General features: G+C 41.9%; 1 protein-coding gene across 1 annotated transcript in view; it reads right to left on the bottom strand.

Annotated features, from left to right (window-relative positions):
• The window catches only part of CSGALNACT2 (chondroitin sulfate N-acetylgalactosaminyltransferase 2), a 32723-nt gene extending 9960 nt beyond the window's left edge, over positions 1-22763 (bottom strand). The window contains exons 1-2 of the mRNA XM_036385852.2: positions 22683-22763; positions 5964-7206 (exon numbers count right to left, since the gene is read on the bottom strand). Of these exons, the coding sequence (XP_036241745.1) occupies positions 5964-6627 (664 nt within the window). The 5' untranslated portion in view covers positions 6628-7206; positions 22683-22763. The remainder of the gene's footprint in view (positions 1-5963; positions 7207-22682) is intronic.
• Between the last annotated feature and the right edge of the window lie 4018 nt (positions 22764-26781).

The following is a 26781-nucleotide window of genomic DNA, read 5'->3' as shown; positions in this document are numbered from 1 at the left end:
AGAAAGAAGGGATGGTAGAGCTTTGTGTCTCTCCCTCTGCCCAGGCAAGTATTCTCCATGTCCCCTTCCCTTTCAATACAAGAAGCAAAAGAATGTGCACACCACCTTGACCTGACTTCTTTCCCTATATCCCAGATTCCATTCACAAAGAAAGAATCCTTTCCCTAAATCTACCTCCGTGTTCCTCTGCTCCAGTCTCCATCCCCAAACGAAACCCCAACTTCATTCACTGATGTTCCCTCCTTCTGCCCAGCAGTCTCTCTTTTACAGCAAGCTCCTTACACCCCTCCCATGCTCAGCTCTGTAATCCAGCCTGTCTTGTGGACTGTGCACTGGCAGACCCAATGGACAATGTGGATGAGCACCACCGAGGGGCCGTGGGACACATCGTGTAGCAGAACAAGCTGGTCCATCACACTGCAAGTCAGCGATGACTGAAGCTCTCAGCTGAGAGGCTTTTACCCTTTGAACAGAGATCTGCAATGCTCTCCTTGAAGAGACTGAAATTCACATTTATGCCTCTGTCAGCACAGAGATGCAGAAGTACCCACCACAATTTAATGCTTATTTTCAAATCATTATTAATTACAAGCACTGAAAATGGTGTTTCAAAAATATGAAAGCCCACAATGCTGACTGCCAGAAGCAGCACAAGATTTTAAATCCCTCTCAACCCTTTTCCATTCCAACTCTTTGTGCTGCACACTCCAGCACTGTAGGTTGAAAACAGCATCTTGGTTAATGGAGTAGCTGATGCACCACAGTGGTCATAGATCACACTTTCATGTAATAGGCAGCAAATACTTTGTACCAGGACTCCTGGGGAAATTAATCAAATTTTATATTTTATATTTTATATTTATTATTTCTCTGCTATCCAATAGCTGTTTACAGATAAAAATACCATTTACAACATAACTGAAGTTTTTTAAAAGCATACCAGCTGCCAACAGCTTATCTTAAATCAAACTATAAGCTTAGTCTACAACAGAAGGCTGAAGTACAGACTAAAAATTTCTACACTAATTTTAAAAAAATTAAACTAAAGCAAAACCCACTGCTATAACTTCATAAAGACCTTAATATGCAAATTCAAATAGTGCCTCGCCAACATTCAATTGTTGAAATACAAGATTCCAAACTTTTGAATCTCAACATGCTACCAGAGCCACATTGCTTTTAAATAGTATTTACTCCTACAGTTATTCTCCTTGCTATGAGCTAGTTTCTGTTGCTAATCTACTAATTTGAATACTTTTATGGGACTAAAGTCTCCATGCACAGAAGCCAGATTTGAGAACAGCCAGAAAAAGAACCCATATCTGGTTTACTTCTAAGTGTATTCAAGTTTTTGACACTTGGAACTGACTCATTTAATAAAACCTGTTATCTCACCTTGCAACTAGCATACACTGGCTGCCAAGCAAAAGAGAACTCCACAAGGAAAGAGGTAAAAAGCAGCAGAAATAATCTAACAGCTGCTATTCCTGGTCCATGAAGCTTTACTCCCTTTGCAGAAGTTCTGCTTCTCACCAAACAAATTAAACATAGGAATCCTGGGGATCAGTTACTATCAAAGCCAAAAAGCTGTTCTTCTATTGCCTTGAATATTACTTGCTTTACAACTACCAGGAAGTGTTTGGTCTCTGGATTGCAGATGGATTTTGTGTGTATTAGAGTTCTCCACAGAAGCTCCCAGGACAGTGGCCAGTTCCTGGCCTTATGCAGCACACAGGCAGGGGCTGTTTGCATGACCAGCAGCCCACACTGTTCTATGGATGGCAAGCACTTGGAAGCTTGCAGCATGGGAATAAAGGATTTTTACACTCCAAGGATGGGTGGGGGTGGGAAGTCCTCCTTTTCAATGATGACCTAAAGAAAGTTTCCTGATTTTGCCCAGTTTCAATTGGAAACACAGAAGCAAGATAAATGGACCCAAACAGCACTGCTAGACATTCAATAACAAGACCTTTATTAGCAATTAGCTAATTGCCAATTAGCTTCTGAAAACATGCTAGTGCTTCTATTTTCCAACAGTTAATTTTAAATGTTTGTGCAATGGAAGAGCTTGTAATCTCTTGATTAAAAGAGCCAATTACACTGATAAATGTAAACCCAAACAAGCCAGTTACACTGATAGTGAAGTGTGTCCATGAAGGCTCCTCAAGGCTTCTCTATCACCATTCAAGACTCAATGTCACAGGCTTCTGGAGAAAGGGAACAGACAGAGGTAATACTATTATCTCCTCTGAATTACTCTCCATTTCTCAAAATTATCAAGTACTGGTCTCAAAGAAATCTATTTTTAATGGAGGACTATCTTAGAACATGCAGCTCAGCAATTAGGTCCATTGCTCATAATCCTAAATCCATTCATTTGTGAAAATATGTAAAATTGCATCTTTTATCCTCTCTAGGGATACTCTTCATCCAGGGGGAACAGGATACTCTTGTTTCTCATACACTTAGATATAATGTAAACACTAAGAAAAAAAATACTTCAAAGGGTTTCTCAAACAGTAACTGCACAACAAGACTTTTTTTCAGGTCAAATTTTTCTTCTGCTAATATTAGAATTCTGGAAATTTCATTATGGGTTGCTACAAAGGAAAACAGGTACAGCAAACAGAGCTGAGAAATTTGCTGGTTTTCCCTTCATCAGCAGAGCAAGTCAACTGAGCTTTGTGAAAAACAATTTGAAGTTTTCAGAAAGTTATCTTTGTAGTTGTAATATACACTTAGAAATCTTTCTTACTTTGTGTTATTGCTCAAAGCTTGCACGTTTAAACCATGGTGTGGTTGTGACAGATCTGCCTTATCAGAACTCCAAAGCAGATTTGGATCACTGCTCTGTTTTGCAACACTAAAGAAGTAACACGAGTTCAGGAGGCAGTTGGCCAGAGTGCTCCCTGCTGTGGACACAGCTTCCCTGCACCACCACAGAACATCTCTGTGCAGAGCCCACAGAGGCTGAGCACGCAGTGAGGCAGCTGCATGAACAGTTACATCGAGCACTTACAGCAAAAATGCAGAGTGGCAACAAGAAAGTTGGCATCCATCAGCATGCATGTGGAACTTGTTTGGCCTGCCTAGTATTAAGAGTAATAAAAATCAGTAGATTCAGACTACCATAAGTATTATGGGCTAATTAAGTGTACTTTTTCAGAAAAAAGCTTTTTTAGGAAATTCTTATTTTTAAAACAGAAAGCAGATCGATTTTAAATTCAAGTTATTAGTCTTAGCCTGTCTCAAGTTACTCCAATATAGATAAATCCTAAAACACAGTAAGAAAAAAAGAATTTGATGTTTTTCCAAATGAAGACAATGACACTTAACTGACTGGGCAACAGAGGCAACATAAATTCTGGGAAAGAACATAAGACATATTCAGCAGACATTAAAAGACACCATTAAGTCAAATCATCTATAAGAAAAGATATTCTAAACTTACTTAAAGAGTCACCAAATTCTCCAAGGAGAGCGTACCTGAAAGTACGTATCACAAAAATTTACATGGTTCAAAGTTTAGTCTACTATTTCACAAGTCTAGGAAAAGAGCAGACATAATTCCCAGAACCAAATATTGACCTATATAAAAATAGCTTTTTGAGGTAACAAGCTTGAAGGCTTCAGAATAAAATTTTCTTGTAGCACAGTTTTGTGGGTAAGTTTTTGTATATATATATATGCGGTAGTTTTGAGGAAAAAAATCCTGCAAGTTAGAAGATAAAATCAACTTATCTATACTGAGCATAAAACATTATGGTTATGTATGAACTAATGCAGTACCATGTTTTCTCTTTTGTCCCAGAAGTGAAAAAAAATAATCCACACACCAAGTTTCTCAGCCTCCAGGTTCAAATTGCACAATACCCTAGTTTTAGTCACAAACCACTTATTACAAAATAATTACCAACTGAAGAGGATGTAGAACTTAAATTACATGCCTCAACTGAAGCCAACTTTAAAAACTGTTTCTCTAAATGAGCAACACTAATCCAGCAACAATTTGGATGTTCTCTTAAGACAGTTACAGAACCTGTTCTGACTTCAGCTGATATCCCAACCTGCTAGGCAATTTGATCCTACCAGTTTAGGACAGCTTAACGGACTAATATTTTATAAACAGAATGGCATCAGCTTTCCAACTGCACTTCCATCAAAAGGGGATGCACAGGCAGAGTGCTAGAGCCTGTTTACAGGGCTGCAGGGCAAGGGACCTGTGTGTACCAACACTGGCTGGGTCTGCTTCTGGAAAAACAGGGATGGGGAAAGATATGCTAACATTCAGAAGATGCCTTTTTTTGCTGGCTAAATTAGCCAGTAGTATTTGCACATAAAAAACCCACAGAATACCCACACAATCCACAACTTCTGTCTGAAGAAAGATACTAATAGATCTAGATAACACTATGGCTGGTTGCTAACACACCCATATGCAGCATAAAAGACTTGTCTTTCCCTATAGTTCCTGTAACCCTGTGTTTGAAGTTACTGTCTTTACAGCAAAAGGGAATTAGTTTGATTTCCAAAAACAAATACTGGGGTGTGAACAGAGGCAGAGGTATGAAATGTAATTCTAAGATGCTAAAACTACTTGCTTTCTTGAATGTCTGTCATTAAAGGCAGTACACTAAAAAATCAACAGCTATTTCAGTCATGGTAAAATAAAAATCCACTTTCTTTAGTGGATTTAGTATTGCTTTAGTACAAGCAATATCTAAAACAGCAATGGAAAAGCAGCTGAATGCTTGATGTAGAAATAAAGCCCAAGAATGATAACCCCTGGAAAAAATAATAGTGTTTTAAATGAGAACTGTACTAAGAGCTCAACACAGGCTGTGTTGCATTGACCCAGCTGAGTGGATTCCATGGCCTGTACCACCTTCTAGAATGAAGAAGAGTACTTGCATCAAACTTTAAACACAGTAGCTGTTAAAAACAGACACTTTTTGCACTACAGACCAATTACATCATGTGAGACTGAGAGAACCCATTATTTCAAGGCCAATGGTACCTTTGTCCAGCATGTCTGCTTAATAATACAGATATCAGTGCTAACTTCAGAATCCCTTCTATAGTAATGGTCTTGTAACACGGTCCACCTTTTGGTCTTTAATGGCAGCATGAACTCTATTCCTGTAACTATGAAGAAGAGGCACTAGAGCAGTTTTTGATAATACTTATCTCCATTGCAGGAGACCATACCTTGAAAGCCACCTGTTATGGGATTTGTCACTACTGCACCTTTTAAGGGCCTAAGTGTTGAAAGTTTAACTGCTACATATGCCTTTATAATAATATGTGTTCTGCAATTAAACTTACAGGCACTGAGACAAAACTGAAAACAAAACAAGAGAACAATTGAAGGCTGCACAGCTTAGCAGACCCCATAACTGTGTACCATCAAAGGTCTATTCAGGACACCAAGTTCTTCAGCTGGCAGGCCTGGAACATAGCCTACCTCTCCCTGCAGTATGACTGTGCCAACTCTAAAATAAAGTCAAATGCCTGACTATTAACTAAAAGTGGCATAGAGATAAGTGAAGAAAAACCATGTAGCTTCATCCTGGATTGCTTAACTAGTCTGGAAGGGGAGAGATGAAACAATTTCTCCCTCCCAGTGCCATCAGTTTCACTGAAATTCTTTCAGTTATTTAGTACCATAAGCTGCTGTGTCACACTGACTTTGGCCACAATCAATTACAAATGCATATGTATTTTAAGCAGATACAGCTTCCCCAGTACACCTCTTGTGGTGAGTCCTTCTGAAATGCATTTGTTATTCCACGAAAAACACAAGATAATGAAGCAGTAATATCCTTATCATCAGAAATAAAGGCTCTTATTGTGCAATTACTCTTCAAGACTCTATTCAAGTACGTAAAACACCTAAAAGTACAAACCCCATTAAATGCCTATTGTGACATTCTGCTCAGGAACTGGGAAGCATGTAAACATACCTTCTATAAAATCATTTTCACTATACAGCTGCCTGTCTCCTACTCCATCATCTTCATCTTGTCCATCTTCTTCATCTGGATTATTGATAACTTCTAGGCCAGCCTCGATAACTTCCACCAACTCGTCTCGTTTATCCTTCCTAACAGGTTTCTCTTCTGGATGCCGAGTGAGCCCCATCTCCAGCTGGAATACTTTCATGGATGTGAAGCTTTCAAAAGGAATGACTCCATACTCACTAGGCAGTTTGGCCCCCACGCTCACCTCAGCTTTGTCAATCTGGGAATGAAGAAACTCTAGGAGATCATTGGATGTTTGTTCTTTGGTGCCCTGGTAGTTCATGCCATTGACCTTTGGGCTCTTTTTTTCCTGCAGGGACTTGAGTTTGTCACTCATTTCCTGAAGCTCTTGCTTTAGCTGGGCAATCTGACGTTTCAGACTGGTAGCTCGGTTTTGATAATGCTCTTCTTGTTCCTGCAAGAGAGCTTGATAGTATTCTTTACCCATGGTTTCACCTACAACACCAGGCAGAGATCCATTGCCATCTGTTTGTGGAGCACACTCCAGCAAATACATGAGCAAGACTAAACTGAATAGTAAAGCAAGGCCCACCAATAGCCAACGAGTCCTGGCTTGAATTACTAAGCCTCTTCTGGGCATTCTCATATTATTTCTGCTTCCAATCCTAAAAGATTAATTATCTGCTCTTGCTTTCCACGGGACATCACCCCAGACTTCAAATCTTAAGAGAAAAAACTCAACTGTAACAGCTACTACGAGTTCTGGTAACATAGCAGATGAGCAGTTTTCAAGCTTTGCCTTAATCAGGTGTCATTGCAGAGATGTAAATCTGAAGTTCCTGTGTCATCCATAACCATGAATGCTAAGTCTGGCTGACGCCATACAATTTGTTCAGGATTTCCTACCCCAAACAAAAAAACCTGCAAAGGTGGAGGAAGATTGAAGAAACCAGCAAGGAATCATATTTCCATTTCCTAAATCAGCCTTAGTTGAAGGGGCCTAGCTTATTTGAAGTTTTGTGAAGGAAATCTGCATGAGTAATTTTGTAAGCTTTGAACAGACAGCAGTTTCCCCCCCCCCACTATGTGTGAGAGCAATCTACAGTTTAGTAATAATAATTTTCATTGGCTAGTCCTGCTTTTCCTCTGGCACTTGAGTATTTTATTCCACTTCCCCTCCTTTCCTTGGAATCTGTGGTTTGAGTCAGCAAAATGAAGACAGAACCTAAAATTAAAAGAAAGGTGCATATTAGAACTGCAAAGCAGACAGTCATTCGAGAAACACATGAACAAAGTTCTAACACATGCATGCAAAAGACTGATGGTAGAAGAAGTGATAAAGGGAGAATGAAAAAACATTTCTTTTTTTTGCATTACCTATCAGCAACTCCCTCTGACAGTGTCTGGAAAATAGTAATATGGACAGTCCAATAAAATGCATTTGTCACACAGTTAGCCAAAGCAGTAACGGTTCTTATAGTCTCATCACAGTTTATTTCACATTTGTTCTAACTCTCCCATTCCTTCTTGGGTTTTTTGCATTGTTTTACTCTGTGGGAGGAAAAAAAGATACCAACAAATCCCATGTCTTTCCTACTCCTCTAAACTACCTAAAAAAAAAAAAAAAAAAAAATCCATGAACTATTTTGAAGCAGCAGAAGCTTGCAATTTCATTTGCTTTTACTTTAAGTAAATACCTTTCAGGGTATAACTGTTCACTCATGAATAAAGTATTATAGATTTTAATATCAAAGTTTACAGAAACCGCATTTCAGATTAAGTCTAATTAAAAAGAAATTAAAATTCAACACCAATCCCTGATTGATGAAAGGGATCCTGAGATTATCCATCTGCTAATATTTCCATCTTCTGACATGGCTGGGCTAGCATGACGAGGCAGTGACCACTTCATGGGTCACACTCTTAAATGACTGACCAAACCAGCCTAGAGGGAAAGACCAGAGAAACAGCCCACAGTTATGCAAGAGGGGGATACCAACAGTCCTGCTTTATGGGCCTCTTCAATGACAGCATAAAAGACTAAGAAGTAAGCTTAATGCATGTTAGTCTACTTTCAACATTAATAAAATACTTTCATTTAAAATTTGCTTGTATAAAATAAGTGAAGCTCATTAAAATTTATCCAGGGACCTATTAGCTCCACATCCATTTTGACTGTGTTATGCAATTATGGTTTGGGGGAAGTTCTGAGACTCCCAGTTTAGTTTCACTATCCTTAGGAGACTAGGAAAAAATAGCTCACTCCGATACTCCTTCTACATGGGTTAGGCAGACTTATCTGGCACTGCCAGCTGCCACCCAGCCCATCTTGTGCTGACCCTGAGAGTCAGTCAAGATGCCACAATGCTCCCTGTGTGTTTACAGCAAACACCTGCCACTGTGTCTCTCTGATTGAGTCTTTGTGACACTCCTCCCTTCCCACTCAGCTTCCAGCCAGGCTACTGCTCCAGTGTGAATCAGGTACCCCTGATCAGTGCTATTGTCATATGCAGCATCTTCACTTGCAAGGGAGTTCCAATTTCAAGGCCTGAAAGACTAAGTGACTTATTCATACCACCAGCAGCAATGCCTGCTGCAGCCACACAAAGTTTGTAGGCATGTCAGCCACACCAAGTTTGGCAAGAGCTGCACACCTTGGAGCTGTCCAGCTGAAGTCTATAGGACTGCTCAAAGCAGTTTTTAGTATTTGTAGTGCTAAAGTCCCTGTTAATAAATAATTTACACAGATTATGCAGAAATTCTTAATACAGCAGATTCAAGGCAATTACTCATCTGAAACTGAAACTTCTGGAACTCATGGAAGGCTACTGGAGACTTGGGTGCAAAATAAGTAACAGTTTTATCAACTGAATACTAGATAACATCCTTTCAAGTCCAGACAAGCCAGAATTTAGTCACTCCTCACTGCATAAACACAATATTATATAAATGCAAGTAGAATACCTATAAAGAGTGATTAACTCCAGATGTATCCTCAGACTACTGACCAGTGTCCAGATGTGATGAATCAAGGGAGACAAAAGAAAAATTCTACACGATAAAACCACTTCACAGAAATGATACAATATCATCCCAAGCTTTCTTTAGTACAAAGATGACCATATGATGGTTTTTTACATTTCTTACTGAATTCTTGTTCTGTTAGACTTCAAGAGGTGAAGCCACAATTAATAGCTTAAAGAACCATAAGTTTCTTTAAAACTCAGTAAATGCTAAACTGTACTAAAGCTACTCCAGGCAGAAGCTGACCCATCTTCAATCAGTAAAGGCATATTGAAAAATGATCAAACTATCTAACTTGAATAAAATATCAGTAACTCAAGCCCCAACTATGCTAATTGTTGTTAACTGACAAATCAATACCCCTGAAGATGGAGCATTAGTTCTAGTAGGCTTTTGTAGTCAATTCTTGCTCCATCAACAAATTGCCCTGTGCTCAACTTTGATGAGTCACTCAGTTTCTTCAGGTTTCATTCATGTCTTAGAAGCAAGGGAGAACAGATCTCCTGATGTGGTATCAAGAGGACACAACGTACCAGGAGATGAAGATCCCCTCAGAGAATAGCAAGGGGCAGTGAGAGAACTCTTGCTCTTCCCACCTTTCCCACTGTGGCCCAACATTCATCATTACGGTAAGCTTGGACTGGGGAAGCCAACACACGCCGTGGGGACTCACTGCTGGACACCTGCAGGTTCCTGGCCCTTGCCAGGAGCACTTCACGCGCTCACAGCACAGGGCTGAGTGGGGGCACTGCCCTGCCCTGCCCTGCCCTGAGGGGTGCCCAGGGAACACGTACAATGACCCCTCCTGAAGCAATGAGAACTACACCCCTTTTCCTTCTAGGCTCTAATGATCCCTTCATGAGCTGAAACCCTTGATCTCTGGGCCAGTGACAATCCTGTTAACAAGACAGCCTTCTTACAGAGACAGACAGGCATTGCCTACTTCTGTTTGACCATCCTTTCACCATGAAGAACAGGCGTTTTTCCCACTAGAGCTTCACCATGGCCTTTAAAGGCCAGGAATATTTGCGCAACCAGTTATGTCGAACATGAAAATTTTAAATTGCACATGGAGAACTGAATGGGTAAGTTAGTTTGCTAAAGCAGTGGGAACTGAGCCAATTGACATCTTTTTTTTTTTTCTTTCCTTCAGTATTACTTCTGCTGAGGGAAGTTACCATAAAGGAGTAAGACACATTTCATCTTGAATACTTCACAGAGTGAGTGAAAGCAGCAAGAATCTTCCTTCCTTCTTTTCCCATTGGAAAAGGAGAGCTTATGAGCACTCTATTTCACTATCCTCTCTTTTCAGAGAACAGGGGGGGAAAAAAACCCTTGTTTTGGATATCTGCAACCCAAATTTGATCTGAATTTGGTCTGGCACAGCCCTACTTTAGGAATTCCAGTAACTAGTCTGTAGAACATGATTACAAGAGAAAGCAGGCTGTGAAACCCCAGAAGAAGCAAAAGCACATGGGATCCCAAAAATCACAACAGGGAAATTAATTGGATTACATAGAACATTCTGAAGTTTATAAAAAAGGACAGTAAGATTACCTGGTAATTAGTAATCACACAGAAGTCACTGGAATTTCAGAGCTTAAAGATTAAGTTCCAAAACTTTAAATTGCACCTGGTATTACTGCATGCTGGTATTTAACTGCCTATCAGTTTTTCAGAACTAGTCTATTTGCAGTAGTCTTTATGATCTCCAAAGAATGAGACATCTGAGGCTCATACAAGTCTTATAAAATCTGCAGGTTTTCCAGAGGCACCTGGTTGTTAATACTTTCTGCATTTCCAGGGCCTTCTGTATATTCAACAATGGAAATGTTTCTGTTCCTTACAAAAAAGTTCATTGATTCTCTAAGCAAAGGGAACAGACCTGCATGCTAATTGAAAATGCTTTACATTTTTAGAATAACATTAGCATTCTGTTTTTGTTCCTTGTTGCAAAGGATGAGTACATCTTTCTGAAGTGAGGAAACATTGACACTTAAGGCAGTGACCTAATTCAGTATGCACCTGGCTACATGCCAGACTGTGGGGACTCTCCTTGTGTGAGCATATTTTACTTTTGACATGTCCTTTTCATTCAGCATGCCCTAGATGGACACTGTTTAGCTGCTCATGAAATTCCAGCTGAGAGTTATTTTATTGTTCATAATTTCACCCAGATGCCACAGATATTCACTGTCTTAAGCCTCCTCCACACACATATTTCTCTTCTTGGCAAGTTACACAATGAAAACATAAGGTCCAATGTCATCCCTTGCACATTCCCTTCTTATTCTGAAGAACACTGCCACTGAGAACAGGATAGCTTGGAATGTTAGAGGAACACTGGGCACACCTTTATCTTCTCACTGGCTGAAACCAAACACAAAGCAAGTTGGGCATCAGCTGTTGCAGAAACCCCAGAGTGAAAAGGCTCAAACCATACCTTAAGCACACATCACTTCATCTCTGCTTAGACAGTCTGCTGAGGTATATCCTCAGAAAGAGAAAGAATTTGTCCAGGGTTTTATTACACAGTTCTAGTTGAGTTAGTACTTAAGTAAGACTTGTCAGCTATTAGGAAGAAAGGAAGAGGGGAAAAAATTCACAAGAATTAACTGCTGAAGTTCTTGCTTTCCATGGAAAACTAGTCAAGAATCTCACCCTCTTCACTGACCAAAAAACCCCATCTTTTTATTAGAGTTCTGGCACTGGATATGCTTCCAGCTATGGCTCTGCCTCCCAAGCATACACACACAGGCACTGCTGGATGGGAGAGAAGTTAAAAAGCACTACCAAATTATGGAAAGACAACCTGCATTCAATAAAACCAATAGGAAAGTGAAAATAATCACAAAGTATTTTAGACCTTACCAGTTTCACACTGAATTCTGAAAAACCAGAAAGTTTTGCTTGTACACATTGCAACCACTGCCCAAGGTAAGCACATACAACAAGCACAAACAGCAGCTTATTTTCAACTTCTTGAAAGTTGAGAATATGACATACTATTCCAATTCATCCCAACACCCCCCTTTAGTTGATCAGCACTGAACTTCAGCTTTGCTTCAGTTTTGTTGCTTACCTGGTTGACACCAAAAGGAATTTTTCAAGCTACCTCTTGATTTTCATCAGTTTCCTTTGCCAAAGCCAGAGTCCCATAGGGGAAGCAGGGGAACAATGATGACTGTGCACTGATCACTGAGCATCTCGCTTCATTTTAATAAAAGACATGGGAAAAAAATGAACAGTCGTGAACTGTCCACATTAAAATTCATCACAGGCCGTTCATAAAGTGCTCTGCAATAGGTAATGTCAGATATTTCTTTAATTTCTAAATAGGAAGGGAAAAAAAATCATGCCTTTGGCAAGAGGACTATTCTAGAACTCACAGTATACCAGGAATAAGCAGTTCAGGCATGGGAACCATAGGAAAAAGTTACTTCAGTGAAGAGTGCAAGAATCACAGGATTTATTACTCAAAAAATAATATTCTCCATGCAAAGAGTTTCTCCTACAAAAAGCAGCATCCTTGTTTTGCCAGCAGAAACGCTGTGCTCCAAAATACAATCAAGACCAAACCTCCACAAATTTCCTCTGCAACATTAGAGGCTGCAGTATACAGGGAAGATATATCAGGTTTCTTATCTCCCTTGTTTCATGTGATATATCAAATCACTCTCAACACCAGGGAGAGATAAAATCAATAAAAAACCTGCCTTTTCCAAGGACCAGATCCTGCTTATTAATTACATCTTTTCAGGATATGCAACTGAAGCAACAGACTTTGTACTAACTTGTAAACACAGAAACACAGAAAAGAGTAGGGTTTCATTTTAATAGCGCTGCTCAACCATCACAGCAATCAAGAACAATCCAGCAGGTCACGCTCTTTACAGCTTGCCCAAACTCTCTCTTGCAATTTCTGCCTCAGTTTCAAGTTCCCAGGAATGTGTTTTTACAACAGCAACACAGCCTTGGGGCTGCAGGAAGGACCCATCCTGCTCATGCACCACACACCCCTTCCCTGCCCCATGCACAGAGCCAAAAAATAAATCAGCTTGCCAAGATGACAGAATAGAAAATACTGTGGGGTTTATTGCCTCCGTTCTCAGAAAAAGCAAGCAGGAGGTGATATCCAACAACCTAGAAATGGTGGCATTTTTGCCAGGACAATGCCTGGAAAAAGCAGTCACACTGTCATGCTTGAAGGAAATATTAACTGTACTGTAGTGGTTTAAATACAATTCTTTCATGATCTACCGTGAAATAACAAGGAAAAAGAGCAACCTTTTGCTGAAGCAGTTTTATCTCCTATAAATGAGACAAGCAAGCATGTTATCTCTTGTCCTGGCATTTCTTGTTCCTAAACAAAACTAAACCCATTACGTAGTTAAGTGGACAAATGAAAGAACAGTATTATTCACATTATTTACTTTATAACTAATCCAAAGTAAGTAATGATCTTATGAATAGAAGCCCTGCTTTGCTTCAGTGAATCCAAAGCAAGTCCAGTTGTCTGGAAAATTTTGAATTAAAATTGAAACCCAACCAGCTACACCTTAACCACACTGGTCAGTATTATTCAATTTCAGGAAACAAAAGTCAGCTCTCAGTCACTTTACTGTTTTTATGAAGAGACACATCTGTTTGGCAAGAAAAACTAGGTAAAATGTCCTAGATAGGACCAGCTGAAGGAGTGTCATTTGCTTGCTTGTGTTAAAATTATTATTGAACAGCTGTCACAAAAAGCTCTTCTACCTTCAGCTTTCACAAGACAGTAGCTTTTCTGTATGACACAACTTTTCCTATCGTTTGTATTATTCAGCTTGTGGGTTTCTGCACTGCTGTTGGTGCTATTCCTCTTTTTAAATTTGGCAAGAAAACCACAAACTCCAAGTTTGGTGAAGCATGTCTTCTTCCCCTTATTGTCAGAGAATTAAAGGAACAGCAGTTGTATATGACTACACTTACTGCACCTATTTTGCTGGTTGCCAGAGCTCAACCTAGAAATAAGAACAGAAGCACAAGAGCTACCTCAGCACAGTTATCAGGGAAGATCTTTCTCCTGGTATTCCCAACATCTCAAAAGTAATGCTGTTTTTCACATGAGCATTGGGCAAGAACCCAGCCTGCTTTTACAACAGGCTTTGTTAAACCCTTATTAAAGACACTGTCCCCCATAAGGAGCTGCATAAATTATAACACAGCAGCATTTGGGTTCCTGGGCACAACACCTGAGCAGCCATACCCAGCAGCCTGTCCACTGCAAGGTGGCAGAGCCTCCCAACAGCCTCTTTAACACTGCACACCCAATCAAGGGAAGAAGTCTGTGGAGGACAGCTTAAGCAAAACTAAATCCCACTTACAGCAACTGCAGCTTATCTTCAAGGATGCACAGTAGTCTCTGTTAGACCACATGCTGGGAGATGTTTATACTTCTTTCTGTAGGACAAAGCAACAGCTGCAGCAAGAGGCACAAATTAAACTTAAGATTCCCAGCAGTCTTCAAAAAGGTAATGCTGTAGGTAGGGCTTTTTTGCACAGAAAACAGCCTGCTTCAGAAGGACAGAAAAACAGTTACACTTAGAGACACAGCACCACCCTGAATCAAAGTGAATGAGGAAAGGTGAAACATTCTTTGTGCACCCTAAGTGTCTAAACAACTTCAAAGGGCCCAGTAAATCTTTCCCCCACACAAGATGAGCCTGCTCCCTCAAATGCAACAGGGCAGTAAAAGGTGATCCCAGCTCACGTGCACAGCATTTGCACAGCACACCTACGTTTTCACTGATGCTATGTTCTATTTACTCAAACCAGTCACTGAGAATGGCTGCAGACTTCCACTGTGGAATGGTAGCTGGCAAAACCAAAGAGATGAGAATAACATGGTTTTCACCTGAGCTGCACATCTAACTGCATTCCCAGAATCAAGCTGTCTTCTGTTTCCTCCCATCTCTGTCATCTACTTAGCTATACATGGAGATCAAGATAACATAGCTACTGTAACCTAAGCATAGTGAAAATATAAATGCCAACCTATGTCAACTCTTGAGCTGTTTGTAAAGGGTAATTGTCATTCAAGTTCATACACGGAGCCGGTGAGGGAGGTAAGAACAAAGGTCATACATGCAGTTTCCTTGTACTGCAGAGCAAATCTAAAAATGCTGTAGAGCAAAACAGATTGTTTGAGCCACTCACAGGTGGCTCTCACATGGAGATTTTCTTATGTTATGAAATGAAGGGATGGAAAAGGACAGTCCATACCCTGTTCTTTCTAACAGTTGCACAGCAAATTGGCCAGCATTTAAAAAAAGTTAGAGACTTAATAATGTAGAGAAGTTAAACTTTTTCCTTTTCTTGGAATTTTTTTCTATGGTAAGAGTGACACTGTTTTCAAGGATGTAATATTCCAGACTATGATGCAGCTATAGCAGTTGAAGTGCAAACAGAAAGAAGTTAAGTCTCAAGTGCATCCAACTTTCTTTCAAACTTCTATTAACATCCATGTTAAAACCAGAAATGTTTATAGGAAATTGATTTAAATTTAAGAAAAAAGTTTTGTTGGACAACTATGCACCACAGCAATATTCTCAGCAAAGTTATGATTTATTGCCAAATTTTTTGAGGGTTACCTGGACCAGGGAATATTTGTACATAAGTCTCCTCCGTGCATGTTTGAAGACTCCTGAAGTGACCAGTGGAAGACATTTCTGTGCATTTTGTCCAAGGGATAGTCTGGCCTGAGAGTTTTAAACAGCTTAAAATACTACATGATCCAGAAATCCTGAGAAAATGCTGCTTTGAAAATCAAACACCCTCAAGTTTTTCTTAAATAAAACTGAATCAGCTAGCTTAAATTCACATGTGGTTTTGAAAACTGTGCTCACTTGGCTATTTCTCAGTCCTCAATTGAAGATGGAAGGAGAAACACAAGCTACAAATGTTTTTAGAAAGGCTAAAATTCAGTGTAATAGCTCAGGTTCTGCTTTCAGCACAACAAATCAGCCACGAATATGTCACCAGTCATGAAAGCTGGATGCCAAACCATTGAGAAACATCTGGTGCATTCCAGAAGCACAGCTAATGTCATCTGTAATTTTTCAGTATGACATTATACCTAAGCATTAACTCACTCTTAAAGGACTAGCAATACCAAGCTTCACCGGAAGCAGAAAAGGCAGCAGCTTGTCAGAACCATCTATCTTGGTATTTTCCTGGTATTGAAAGAGTTGCCAGTATGAACAACTAGAAACCTCAAACACTGAACCCTTGGCATTATGCTGCTTCACCTCTCTTGCTCTGTTTTTCAAGTCCCTGAAGTCAGTCTTTGGACCACTTGAACTGCCTTTCCTCCCCTTCTCTTCAGGAAAAGATCCTCATGGTTTGAAGGGGAGAGAAGCCAAGAGTTTTTGCAAACGTCTGCTAAGTTTTTGCAGGCTCCTCGCACTCTGCTTTTGCTGTGTTCATATCTCACTACATGTATTTTTTTCTAACTTTTTTTGCTTGTTTTGCTTCACAGCAGGGACATAGAGGTTGTTACCACAGTCACTTGTCACAAGTGCTGTATTTAACACATGGTTCTACTGGCAACAACTTCTATTACACTCTTTGAACACTGGTCTAGAGTTGGTTTTTTCCCTCCCTTCTTGTCCCCTCACACAATTGATTTAAACTCCTATCATTTCCACCTGTCCATCTGCCCAGGACCTTAAACTAAGGAGGAATTCCGAAGAGGTAAATGCAAAAGAATTCAAAAACACTGGATTCTGCCCAAACCATAATTTAAAAAATCCAACATGGAGAAACATGCATAGCAGCACTTCATAGCCATAGCAGAATCTAATACAGTATTTTGGATGTTAACATCCCAGTTTGCCAAACACTGGGGGCACTGGGGCAAAGTTTGCCCTGCAGAGGCATCTTACTGGAGCAATGATTTAACAGTGCTGGGAAGAAACCTGCCAGCCTCTGTCCAGCCAGCACTGATTGCAACCAGTACTCATCCTCCTAGCTCACAAATTGTATGTCTCCTCTTCAGAAGACAGAAGTCTTGTACAGACAGAAGATGTGTATCAGGAACTCACAGAGCACATGAAAGATGGACTATACTACCATCCCTCAGCAGTCTCAATTTTCACTCTGCCAGAGCACTAGACATGCAAGGCATCTGCTGCCCCTGGGGCAGTGAGCATCATCAACAGTGCTGTCAAGTGCCATGCTCTCTGACACCACTGCTTGGGGAAGCCTTTAAGAGACAGCAGAAGTGCTACCACAAGTCATCTGAAAGCTGTCACCCAAAACATCTTGCAGGACATATTTTATTTCACAGAAACTTATGCATTAGCCTCAGAACTGTGGGTTCACTCTGAACAGTGCTCAAGAGTAGCACTTGGTGTTTTCAAAGTGTGCTTCAAAACACAAGTTCATTTACATCATTTCCTTTGCTTTAATTCAGCTGTGCTCCCAACAAGCTCCAATTGCTTCCTGTGCCTGGCTGCTCAGCACCTGCCCCTGCAGCAGCAGCAGCACAAACTCCACCCAGAACTCTCTAAGTATTATTTCTGCAGTTTCTACGGAGAGGATGCAAACACCGCACACCAGCACGGGGGGAGCAGAAAATCTGCCTGGTTACCGATCTGGCTGCAACTGACTACCACACACAACACACTACAAACACAACAGCTACACACAGGATTAGCTCAGAACCTCTGTACAGCAGCACCTCAGTCATCAGCTTTAAATTTTCATGTCTTCCTGCAATTACACACCTGAAAGCCAGAAACTGTCCTTCCGTGTCTCTGGCAACTGGTATCGGAAAAACTATTAGGGCCCTTTTCTTGACACAATTACCTGGGGCTAGTCAATACAAAACTGCTGTAGGTTCATCCACAACTTTTTGGACAACTCAGGTGTCCTGTAATTTTGGTCTTCGATGAAAGCATTCATATATTGTCCTGACAAAAAGCACAATTAACAGTGCAGACATACTAACCTCATTTTGTGGTTGATGTTCATTTATAGAGTTAAATACAAGAAGTGTCTACATAAAAGAACCTCATCTGCTCAGTAATTTTACTTGGAAATACAATAACTGCAAGTACTGTATTTCTAAGCTACTTGTAACTCCTACCTGTTCTGCATTGTATTATTTTTACTCTGAACACCTGAGAACCTGCCTGGAGCTACATTCAGCAAAAGGAGACGACTGCTGCCAGTCACAGCCATTTATAGTATGTGGGTAGGACCCATCTCCAGAGGATTTGTTATCCATGAGAGAATTTTACTTCTGCTCTACAACTAGCACATGGATTTCCTTGAACAGAAATTCGCTCAGAATGCCAGAGAAGAGTAAAATTACTTTCCCTAGCTTTTGGGAGAACAGTGCCAAAAGTGCCTGCCCACCAAACCCTCCCCCAGCACCAGCCCAGCCATCCCTGAGACAGCTACAGCACTTCCATTCTGCACTTCTTCTTCAGTTGCCAAGTGTGTACTTGTACTCAGGCTGCCACAGGTAAACACTCTTACCCCTCCATCTATTGCAGCAATGCATTGATGCTTGACAGACATCTTAGGCCACTTCTGGCTGTGGTAGAGGAGCTGATGGGAAGCCTCACTTTTGACAGCAGGATGCACATGGTGGCTGTTGGGTGCTGATCTGTGCTTTCTGGACAGCTGCCCTTAGTGACACCCCTACCAGAGAGCCCAGTACCAAAAGAGAAGGATCCACTGCCAGGAGCTGCTTCACCAGTGAAACACCACCAGTGGGTACAGGGAGGAGTAAAGGTAAGAACAAAAGCCAGACAGACCTGCCCTTCACCACCCACTCATTGCACCAGTGAAAGAATTAAAGGGGGGAAAAGGCTGAAGTAAAACAGGCAGCTCTGCCCCTGCTGCCACCACCCTCCTCAAATGCACCTCCCCAAGGAGACATGGGCACCCTCCACTGCAGGCAGGGCAGGGAGATGGGCTCCAGACCAAAACCTTCCCAGGAACACAGGAAGGGCTACAGGAAGCAATCAGACCCAAGAGCACTGTGCTGGAAAGCACCTACACTGCAGGCAGCTTCAAATCAGTAAACAGGCCAATCACTACAGTCACTTTGTACTACAGCTGGAGATGACTGTCAGGAAATAGACTTAAAAAGTACATACATGATTTCCTCACAGGATAGTTTCCTCATGTCATCTGATTTAGATTCTCTGAACTTCACTCTGAAACACCAACTCTTCTGATTCTCTTTCTAGAGCTCACATTTGCACTCGCAGCTTGAAGTAACTTGCCAGTTTTATCAACTTGATTTTAGAGGATTTGGTATGTGAATGAAAAGAGCCTTTAAAACAAGTAAGGTAAAGCAGAGATTGTTTCAAGATATTATTCCATGAAATCCCATTCAGAAATGATTGTGGAGCAAGTGGCTCCTGCCAGCCTTACCATAACCCAGAGCTGCAGCACGACAGCCCAGAGCCAGCAGACAGAGTGCAAGCTTCTCACAAGTATTTTACTCTGCCAGGTTTGCATATGCAGCACCTTCAAGGACTAGGCATAAAAAGCCATCTTCCTTTTTCCTTGAATCTCCCATCTTTAGTGACCACACACAGCTTACAATGATTACCTTGTTACTCTTTTTAAAAGATTTTCTCAGCTATCAGTGACCATCAGAATCACCAATTTAGACTACACACACCATAAAGTATTAGATACCCAAGAAATACTAAGCTGAATAACTTATCAGTCTACATTTTTAAGTACACACAAAATACTTGCAGCCTAACAAATGTTTTTTAAAGGCCTGGAAAAAAGAAGAAGCTAGCTGCACCCAAAATGGGCCTCTAAACCAGGGTCTAAAACAGTGCCCTATTCAACTACTTTTGCACCAAAAGGCACTCATGACTGGAGGGCTGTAACTTGCAGAATTTTTCCTGCCCTCAAAAAAAAATTATAAGAGCTTAATAAAAAAGAAATTAAAGATATTAAAGTAATTGCACACTTCCAGTTTTTTTTTTAATGAACTATAGTATTAATGGATGTGCTGGTCTTTTCTAATTATCATTCAGAATGAAGCTGTTCTGGCAGACAGTAAGAAGTGCCCTTCCACAAATTTCTTCTTATAAGCTGTGGTTCCAACTCAGAAATAAAACTATATTCCCATTCCCTTCATAAAGCATTATATTTCTTTTATCAACACCTTGTGAGTTCTGGTCTCACTTCCCCACTTCTAGCATTAAGCTTAAAAGAGTATAATTAGATACATAGGTAAAGCAGTTATTTGTGGCTTGGTCTTTTTCTTCTAAAAACAATATGCTCCTGAAAATATTTTCTTCCCAATGTGCCCTTTGAGAATGATTTTTTCTTTTTAAAGAAAGTCTTGTACTCTTGAAACCCCTGCCTGTTTTCTATGTTATTTCTCCAGAAGCAAAATTATTATGGCCTTTTTCCATGCTTTTATTCTGAAGGGCTGATCCTTTAGAGGGCAGATGAGCCAACAAAAAGCCAAGGACATTATCAGCTCCAGCACTTATCCAAAGCCTGACTTTGATCCCACCTCTGTGATCTTGTTTCCGCATTATTTAAGGAGAAAATACTGCAAGTCATGAAGCTTGCTTCATAATGACAGGCTGCTTCAGAGACAAGAAAAATATTGTGCAATTTGTTTTCTGCAGTGAAAAAAACTGACCTCATATTTCTCATACCCGCCCTCCTGGGAGTTTAGTTTTATCTCTTTTAAAAGTTCAGGTGATTCTGATGCATTCTTTTTATAAAGAGGTCCACAGAACATTTCTGGCAAGCATAAAGTAGCAGACTGTGATGCAGGGGTTGAAATTTTTGTGCCAAATATGCTTGTGGGTTTTCTTGGTAAGAGACCACAGCTACTTATTATTTAACCATGCCCTCAGATGATGTTTCTCACTGACTTGGGAAGACCCATATCCTGGGCTTGGATCATAAAAGCAAAGAATTTACATTCAAGAGTAATTTGGTGCAACTTCTACCACAATGCAGCATCTGTACCAACAGCTTTGGGGGGTTTCTTTTTCTCCTTTATTCCTTCCTTCCTTAAGCCTGAGAAAAATGCTAAAACAAAGTCATGGGATCAAGAAGGAAAAGAACTACTCAAGATCAACTAATCTTAATCATACTGAAGTCCTCACATGTTTTCTCCAGCAACAGACAAGCTAAAGAACGTCTGTTTGGGCAGTACAGTCATGTACTTCAATAGCCACTGCTCCTCCTCCCATGTTCAGCTGCTGATGGTTTAGGACAGTGGTGCTGTAGCAATGCTCAGTGCAGTCTCCTGATATTTCTGATAAGGACTCACTGGTAGAGACTCCCAGTGTAATTGAGCCTCGTAGCTAACACCCCTCTGCAAAACACATCTACCTCCACTGACAGCTACTGGGAATATTCCCAAACTGCTGTCTTTGGTGCTCCTTGGAGACCCTCTATCTAGCCAATAAACAAAGGGAAGCCAGAAGTTTCCCTCAAACACACTAAAGCAAGGTAGGAACTTGCAGCTAGTGCATGCTGGAAAAGAAGAAACTGTCCTACGAGGCCTAGCATTACGGCCTCCAAGAAGAAGGGGGGAAAAAAGGTATTTTTACTGTATGACCTTAAACTGAGAGATATTGACTCAGTGTTGAAACAACCTCTCTTTTCTGCAGTTGAGTTACCGGAGAAAAGACAATAAAGCTAGTCCTTATCCATCATCTGTGAGTTTAGCAGAAGAGATCAGTGTCTCAATTTCCACCTGACAGAGGGACTTGAAGAGAAAAAAGCACAAACCAACAACAAAACCACAGAATAAAGTAAACACTGATTACACTTCACTGAAAACACGAACTACCAAATTTAAATTTCTACATACTCAGGTTCAAAAAAGGTCTTGCAAATTTCAACATCCTCCGTTTCTGCTTTAGCATTTCTGAATTAATTGACAATCACACAATCTATTTTTATGCTCAACACCAAACTCTCACAGTTTGCGAGAGCACAGAATTTACCGAGCAAGAACGCGTCTGACAAAACCGAGATGTGAACCGCAGTTTAAACAAGGCTCAACATTCCACTGAGGATAATTAAGCACCCTCACCATCATTTCCCCTGTTCTGGGGGTTTGATGGAAGGAACGGGGGGTTTCTCGCGGCCGCAGCGAGCCCGAAGGCCGCCCCGCAGCCCGGCACAGCCCGGCACAGCCCGGCCGGGCGCTGCCCCCGTGCCGTGCCGGCTCCAGCGCCGCGCTGCGCCGGGGGGCCGCCCGCTGCATCCCGCTGCCTGCGGCTGCACAAACGCGCTCGCAGCACGCCTACGGCCAGCGAACACAATGGAAACGCAGCCGTGAGGGACACATTCGTTTTATTGTTGAGACAGCGCTACGGTACAACCGAGTGGCCCGGAGTGCCAGGCCGCCGCGCCAGGGCGGTCGGTCAGCCCCCGGCAGCCCCGGTGGTGCAGACCCGCGGCCGCTCGGGGCGCTTGGTGCGGGCCGGCCGCAGCCCGCTCCGGGCCGGGACACGGGGCCGGGCCCGCCGCGGTGCCGCTGCCCGCGGCCGGGAGGGCTCCGGGGCGCTGCGCGGCACCTTCTGCCGGCAGCGGCGAGGGGCGGCGGGCAGGTGAGGGACGCGGGGCCGGGGAGGAGCGGGGTGGCGGGAGGGCGGAGGGGCGCAGTGCCGCCGTACTCACCGCGCGGGCCGGCGCGGAGCCCGCCTGCACTTCCTGCGTGCTCGGAAATGAGCGGGCGGGACCCTCCGCCGCGCCGCTTAAAGGGGACGGGCCGGCCGCCCCCGACCGCCCCCGGGGCGGGACCGGGTCCCCCGCGCAGTGCCGTGGGGGAAGCGGGGCCGCCGCCGCTCGGCAGCAGGGAGGGGCCGAGGGAGCTCCCTCCGTTCCCGCACCCCGCCCTGCGGCGCCTTCGCTCCCCGCTGCCCTGAGGCGGGGGCGCGCCGCGCTCCGATGAGCCCCGGGCGCGGTGAGAAGCGCTCGTCTGAGGGCGAGAGCGGAGCGGATCAATGCACCCTCCGCAGCTGTGCCGGCCGCGCCCGCACCGAGCGCGCACGGAGGCTCCAGGGGGCTCCCGGCCCCTGCGCTGCCCGCTCGCAGCGCTGCCCAGCTGGGCACTGACCCTGCCTGCCCTGGGAGCAGCCCCGGCACTGCCCGGGCACCGACAGCACGGCTCCTCTGCCTGCCCTGAGTGGAGCTCCACGGCTCGCAGAGGTCCTGCAGCAGCACAGTGATGCTGATTCTCACAACCCTGAAATGTAGCCTTTATGGTGGAAACATGAAGCAGAATTTCCTAATAATTATTTTTTACATATCCAAGTATTTATCTACAGTTCTGTAGTTCCAGAACATTTCATTACACTATTAAAAAAAAAAAAATTAGTTTTCTGCAGGGCTTGACCAGAAAGAAGCCAGGCTTGGGAACTCATGCAGCTTCCAGCCACACGCATGAATGGTGGCTTGTAGCAGTTAAAAAGGGGAAAGCTCAGGAAGCTGGTAAGATAGGAATGTTCTTCCAAAGATATGTACCAAATAGTTTTGGTTCTGCTCATCAAAAACAGAGTCAGGGAAAGCCAGTAAAGGCTTATTAGGTACAGGCCTGCACCTCCTAACTTGACATCACTGCTGGATTGCCAGGATTGCTCACCTGTCTCAAAGGCAGGCACTGAGGGCATTCCAGAACAGAGCCCCAGTGGTGTGAGCAGCAGAGGCTGCATCCTTTGTCACGCTACTGCTCTGCTGAGACCTGTACCCCATGTAGCACAGAGCAGCCCTTTGTCTTCAGGCAGGCATAAGCCCATTTGTTCATGAATAGCTGCACCACACGGCGTGGGAGGGGCTGGGTGTCCAAGGACCAGATCTGTTCAGTCTAGGTTTCAAGCCCTCAGACAGCAAAGGTCTTTGCAAGGAATACCTTAAATGAACAAGGAGAAGACCCTTGGCTGGTGTTACCATCCATCCATCCATCCAGACACTTTCCTATCCTTTAAAACTTGTCACAATGCTAGATCACCATTTTAGGTATCCCTCCAAGATATACTTAAAATGTATATTCATAGAAGAGAATTATCAGAGGATTTTAAAAATTCACACATGAACTCCTCAAACTAGGCAAATGTGGGTTTATTACTCTTTGAAAACAGTTTGTAAATATACTATTTTAAACCTGACCTCATGCAAAATTTCAGTAGTGCATATTACAGATGACTGTTGAACATCCTGCCTGTCATCTTTGTTGTGGATAATGAGTAGGAGTTTAGTAGACACCTTCACACTGGGGACTGCAGTGTTCTGTAGACATAATATTTGTGAGTACAAGAAGATAACGGAATGGAAATAACTGAAATTACTGATTTTGTTAACTAACCCTACATTGTAGATCTGAAAGAAACTCTGACAATGCTGCAGCACCCACTAGTTGGCTTACAGAGAGCAACCAGACTCTGAATATTGTCCTTCATGTTTCCCAGGTACCACCTTTCTGCACGTGAGCTTGATGCTGCTGTGTGGCGAGAGCTATAGAGGGCCTTCCAGGGCATTATACAGAGAATACTTTTTCTCTAAGTGCCAGTTTCCTCTGCTTACCAGAATTTCTTCTCTACCAGAAAGGTTGTTTTTTTCCCAGATTGAGAGGAGGAAAAAATAGATTTCTTAACCTCTCGTAGGAACAACATGGGTATTCATAGTCATCTCTGTATGAAAGGTCTTCCACGTCAGGAAAAATGATGGGTTTGCAGTGATGTGTATAGTTTCCTGATTCTTCTATCAGAACAAGCTGTTCTAAGATTAGATATTCCTTCATAACTCAGACTTATATTTATGCAGACAGATGTTATAGTTCCTATTTGGTGTTAATCTTACAGGTGTACAGAGGAATTCCCACATTGTTTGTGAATAAAGCAGGGAATAAAACATTTAGGAAATGTCTGTGTTTTAAGATACAATTCATTTCAGCCTCAGGATTTTCCTTAGGCAGTTGCAGATTTCCTAGCATCTGAGAGCAATAGTGTATATATTTATATATTTATGTGACTCAACTTTTAATTTTCGTAAAATATTATGATAGGATGGTTATTTAGGAGACAGACTTTAAAAACGTTTCCCTAAACTTTGCTAAACACTGTTTTTAAATTGGTACAGTTGGGGGAAAGGAAGTGGCTGGCTGGCAATAGCTTATTCAAAAAAGAAGCATTTTCCAGAACAGCATTAGCTCCAGCCTCTAGTGGTTTTGGTTTTCTTTTTCATGCCTTTTTTTTTTTTTTTAAGCATATGTGTGGGATGGAGGAGAAGAAACAAAAGAAAAAGAGAAAGAAGAGCTGATCTGAGAACATGATACCAAAGTGAAGGAGTAATGTAAATGAGGCCAAAGGACAAAAGAAAAAAAGCAATCCTTCAACAAAGGATAGTTTTGTTCTATTAACCTCTTGAGCCAAAATGAAACATGCATGTAGAATAAGAAAAATGGCCCATTATTTCGCCTGAAAATTCTGAGCTTTAATTGTCAAACAATAGTCATTAGTTTGCCTTGACACAAGGCTTTTTGTCAAATAGCACAGCTCAGCTTTACTGATGGCACAATTCCAACATGATCCCATGTGAAACTGCTTGCTTTTTCCTGAAGTGTTGCAAATTATTTATGACACATACTGAACAATGCAAGCAAAATCATGAAGAAATTTTAATAGCCCAAAATCAACCCTCATACACTATTTTAATCATTGTGATTTACATCCCTCAAGATGCCCAATCTGAGCTTCTCACCAAGTTCCCCTCTGTAACCCTTTGTCACTGCTCCTGTCCACAGGGATCCTGTTGCTGTGGGCAGTGAAATGGGGCTGTGCTCTTGAGCAGCATTAACTCACGGCTGCCTGGGGCAATGCCAGGCTCCAGCTCGGGCTCTGCTGGCACTGCTGCAGTGTCAGCACCAGCTGGGCACTGAGAGCCCAGTTCAGGGCCTGCTCTGGACCTCTGAAAGGACACAGTCCTGTTGCCATGGTGGGGCATCAAGGACACGTGTACAAGCACTTGGAATGCCAGGATGTTTTACCGCGCTGCTTTCAGAGACTGGAATCCCTTGATTTACCTGAGCTTTAGGAGAGACAGCTCATCTGTGAAATTAATTTGTACCAACATACCATGCAAAAATCTTCCTGTATTTATTGTTACTGTGCCCTTTATTTTGCACTGAGCAACATTTCCTGTTTGTCAATGCCTAGGCTTTTGGCCTCTACATCTCTGAATGCTGAAGGACTGCATTTTTTTCATGCAGTGTTTTGGGATCAAATAAATAGTAATTCTTTGGTATTATAATGTACTGAATTTTGAACTCAGAAGCATATAATTTATATAATGTTTGGTAAATGAACTGCTATGGATTGCTCATTTCCTGTTGTTTTGGGATCACAGTTGCTAAATTACTTCCTTTCAAAAATTCTCATTAGAAAACAGTATCAACTGACTTAAATTTTACATAGAGTCCTTTCATACATTAAAGCAGACTCAATAATTATGGTACTAATTCATGAAAATAGATGTTCCTTATCATAAAAACATAATCAATACAATCACAGCTCTAAGTGAATGTAAATAAGATTTAGTTTTATCTACTATCTGGAAAAGCTTTCTTCTGATAACAGAAGTGCTTACTGTAGTCCACTTGCTTTTTTCTTTGAATAGTGATAGTTTAGCATCTGGAAAAGTGTATGGAAGGATAAATCAGAATTTTTTGGATACAATCTCTTCAAATAACTTTTTCTCTTTGAAACCAACATATAGTTGCTGT

This window comes from Molothrus ater, chromosome 8 (genome assembly GCF_012460135.2).
Source record: "Molothrus ater isolate BHLD 08-10-18 breed brown headed cowbird chromosome 8, BPBGC_Mater_1.1, whole genome shotgun sequence".
In the NCBI taxonomy this organism is placed as follows: domain Eukaryota; kingdom Metazoa; phylum Chordata; class Aves; order Passeriformes; family Icteridae; genus Molothrus; species Molothrus ater.
This window is presented reverse-complemented; position numbering and strand designations above follow the sequence as displayed.